Source organism: Zea mays, chromosome 1, assembly GCF_902167145.1.
Source record: "Zea mays cultivar B73 chromosome 1, Zm-B73-REFERENCE-NAM-5.0, whole genome shotgun sequence".
NCBI lineage: Eukaryota > Viridiplantae > Streptophyta > Magnoliopsida > Poales > Poaceae > Zea > Zea mays.
In genome coordinates, this window is record NC_050096.1 from 22,257,484 (window position 1) to 22,260,639 (window position 3,156).

At 46.9% G+C, this 3,156-nt stretch overlaps 1 protein-coding gene across 1 annotated transcript; it reads left to right on the forward strand.

Annotated features, from left to right (window-relative positions):
• Positions 1–932: 932 nt before the first annotated feature.
• On the forward strand, positions 933–2,531 carry LOC103644494 (transcription factor bHLH84). Its single transcript, XM_008667690.2, has 5 exons — positions 933–1,439; positions 1,539–1,799; positions 1,907–1,972; positions 2,089–2,154; positions 2,246–2,531. Exons 1-5 carry the CDS (start codon positions 972–974, stop codon positions 2,339–2,341), a joined length of 957 nt encoding a protein of 318 aa, XP_008665912.1. The 5' UTR covers positions 933–971; the 3' UTR covers positions 2,342–2,531.
• Positions 2,532–3,156: the final 625 nt, after the last annotated feature.

Genomic DNA, 3,156 nt, shown 5'->3' on the forward strand with positions numbered 1-3,156 from the left:
AACAAAAAATTGTTTAGATTGTTGTTGTGAAGTCTGTTACCATAACTTGAAACAAGGAAACCAAATAATGAACACACGCACCAATGAAGAAAGTATCAGATGTTTACCAACTAATCGAAGACAATACAATGATGCCTCTAGTCACTCTAAGGGCTACTTTAGTAACCTTAAATCCCTTTCGGGATTGTAGAGGACTGAGATAGAAATGAACTAATTTACTCTCTAATTCTCTTCAATCTCAAAGTAGATTTGAGTTTCCAAACTAACTCTAAGCTTCCGCCAATAAACTAGTGAAACACATAAAATAAGAGTCAGTTGTGAATTGAAGTCCCTATGTGGAAGGCAAAGATCAGAATCAATGATATGAAGCAACAAATTATCTCCTTGTGAAATTATACTGGCAAAGAACTCTTCTCCACGATCTCGCCGACTTCTTCACGACCACCTCGTTCTTTATTCCCCAACCACAGTCCTACCATCCATGCCTCTTGTTTTTGTCGTCCAATGCAAACGACTCTTTACCACTGTACATTACTCTACAAATCACCTAATCATTCATCCCTATTGCAGCTAATTATTGTTCATGTTATTACCTGGATTCTCAGGATTCCTCATTGGGCCCATTTCGTCAATTGCCCCCACATATTTTTATCTGAATTTTGCGTCTCATTTTCCTATTGCATCGTTGTGCGATTTTTTTAGCCGTGTTATTGAGCTGTCTAGATGGCATCTCCAACTGGAAGTGCTTCGAATTAAACAACCCGCCAGTCTGATGTTGAAGGCGCAAATGGTCAGACTTGTACGCGGGAACATTCCCTTAATAACTGAATGAACTGAAAACTAGAAATTCTGCCCTGTGCTAGTAGTGCTGTTAGCTTGCTACTATAAATTCAGACTCGCCCGTCCCCATTTACCAGTAGCTTGGCCATCATACCAACTAAGCAACTAGTACCGTAAATAAAGGAAAAACAATGGAGTCCTCCGAGGCGAGCTGGCACTGGCACTCGTTTGATCCGTCAGTCGCCGTGGAGGACTCCGAGGCAATGGTCCAGCTGCTCGGCGTGCAGTACTCTGGCAACGAGCAGAAGCAGACAACGCCGACGGCCATGTCCTGGCCTGGCCAAGAAGCTGACCAGTACTACAGCTCGACGGCGTGCCCGTACTACATGCAGACGCAGCAACCCAACCCCGGCGCAAGCTTCTACGACCATGGTTACTACGGCAGCAACACGTTCACGATGACCGGCGACTTCTTCGTGCCGGAGGAGCAGATGCTTGATCTGAACCTCGACTTTGAGTACCAGGGCGGCGAGGGGACCTGCTACGGCCGCGGCGGTGGCAACACGCCGGCGGTGTGCAAGAGGAAGCTGGAGAATCAGAAGGACGAGAGCGCCACGTGCACCGTTCCAAAGAAGAAATCTCGATCTGCCGCAGTACCGGTAAGTGCGCCATGCCATGAACTCGTGATCGTAGGACATTTCAGTGCACTGGATGGACCAGATGCCTGACGGAAGGAGTGTTCGTTCCGCATGATGTAGCAAGCACAGAAGAAGCGCAAGACGGCGCAGAAAGGCGCGTGCAGCCGAGGAAACCAGGAGGAGAGCTACGGCGACGACGGCGGCAACGCTAAACAACAGCAGCAGTGCTCTAACGACTACCTGTCTGACGACGACGACTCGCTGGAGATGATTGCGTGCGGCAATGTGAGCTCGGCATCCAAGAAGTCGTCGTCGTCGGCATGTGGGAAGGCCAGGGCCGGACGTGGGGCCACCACCGATCCGCAAAGCCTCTACGCCAGGGTAAGGAGAAATTCGTTCGGTGGCCGCGATGATGCTACACAGTTCCATGCACTTGCTTGCTGCTGCCTGAAACTAGATATGAAGTTTTCGTGCTTTTGGCGATGCAGAAAAGGAGAGAGCGGATCAATGAGCGTCTGAAAGTATTGCAGAATCTTGTCCCGAATGGAACCAAGGCAAGTTAACCAGTGGCTAAAGACGAGCAAATTAAATAACTCACAATAGTTTCTTTTAACGCTGAAAAGGCCAGGATAACGAGTCGTTCTAACGTATGTACGGCCATGGTTTTCAGGTAGATATTAGCACGATGCTCGAAGAAGCAGTCCAATACGTCAAGTTCTTGCAGCTCCAGATCAAGGTTGGTTCTTTCAAAATTCTAGCCACTTGTCAAAACCTTGTTGGCTGAAATTTCATGTACTAGTATTCAAGACCTTTTTCGTTATGCGCAGCTGTTGAGCTCGGATGATATGTGGATGTTTGCTCCGATCGCCTACAACGGGGTCAATGTTGGCCTAGATCTCAAGATATCTCCACCACAACAATGATCTACGCCAATGTGAAGATATGGCCGATGTTCATTGACAACACACATATACAAATTCTTTAATTTTGTGTTCCGTTTGTTGTTTCTGAATTCATATGTAAGATTCAACTCTGAATGACAATCGGCTATCACGAACCACTTTTATAGGCAACCATGAACCTCCACGAAAAATACTCGCATGACCTGCTCACCATTTTAAGTTCTAAAATGATACTCTCATTCTAAACTATAATATATTTTAGCTTTTGTTATATACTTATGTATACGCTATGTCTACGCATATAGATATAGATGGCTAGATGGTCCAGACCCGCTAGATGGTCCAAAGAAGCTTAACACTAGCCTAGTCTCTAGCCCGCATTGCATCATGCATGTGCCAGCTTAGTCCGACGCGTCTATCATGTTTGGGCCGACACTTCGGCCCACATTGCTGGTTTGGGCCCAACACAATTCCTCTCCAACTGTTGAATCAGCCCCCTTTAGAGTCCTGGTCGTTGGATCGGCCTCCGTATACGTCGTCTCTAGTTTCTCACTCGGCCTCTCCGGCTCTCCCGTCTCTCCTGAAATCCTAGCCCCCAATTAGCGCATTTGCCTCTCGCCATCTCGTCTTCTCCCTCTCCGACGGTGGCAAACAACACTCCACGATTCTTGATCTTATCATCATGACTGTCTGTGATATCCTGGCCCCTAGGATGGTGATATTCTAGCCCAAGGCTTAATATAATTAATAGAGTATCCATACCAACAAGATGTATCTTCTTTTTCGGAAGTCTATCTCGAAAGAACCTCTAAGTTAAGCGTGTTTGGCTTGGAGCA

Excerpts from the sequence above, each read along its gene's own strand:
- LOC103644494 (XM_008667690.2), top strand. The coding sequence starts at position 972 with ATGGAGTCCTCCGAGGCGAGCTGGCACTGGCACTCGTTTGATCCGTCA. Across the intron at positions 1,973-2,088 it reads TTGTCCCGAATGGAACCAAG|GTAGATATTAGCACGATGCT; the intron begins GCAAGTTAACCA and ends CATGGTTTTCAG. Across the intron at positions 2,155-2,245 it reads TCTTGCAGCTCCAGATCAAG|CTGTTGAGCTCGGATGATAT; the intron begins GTTGGTTCTTTC and ends CGTTATGCGCAG.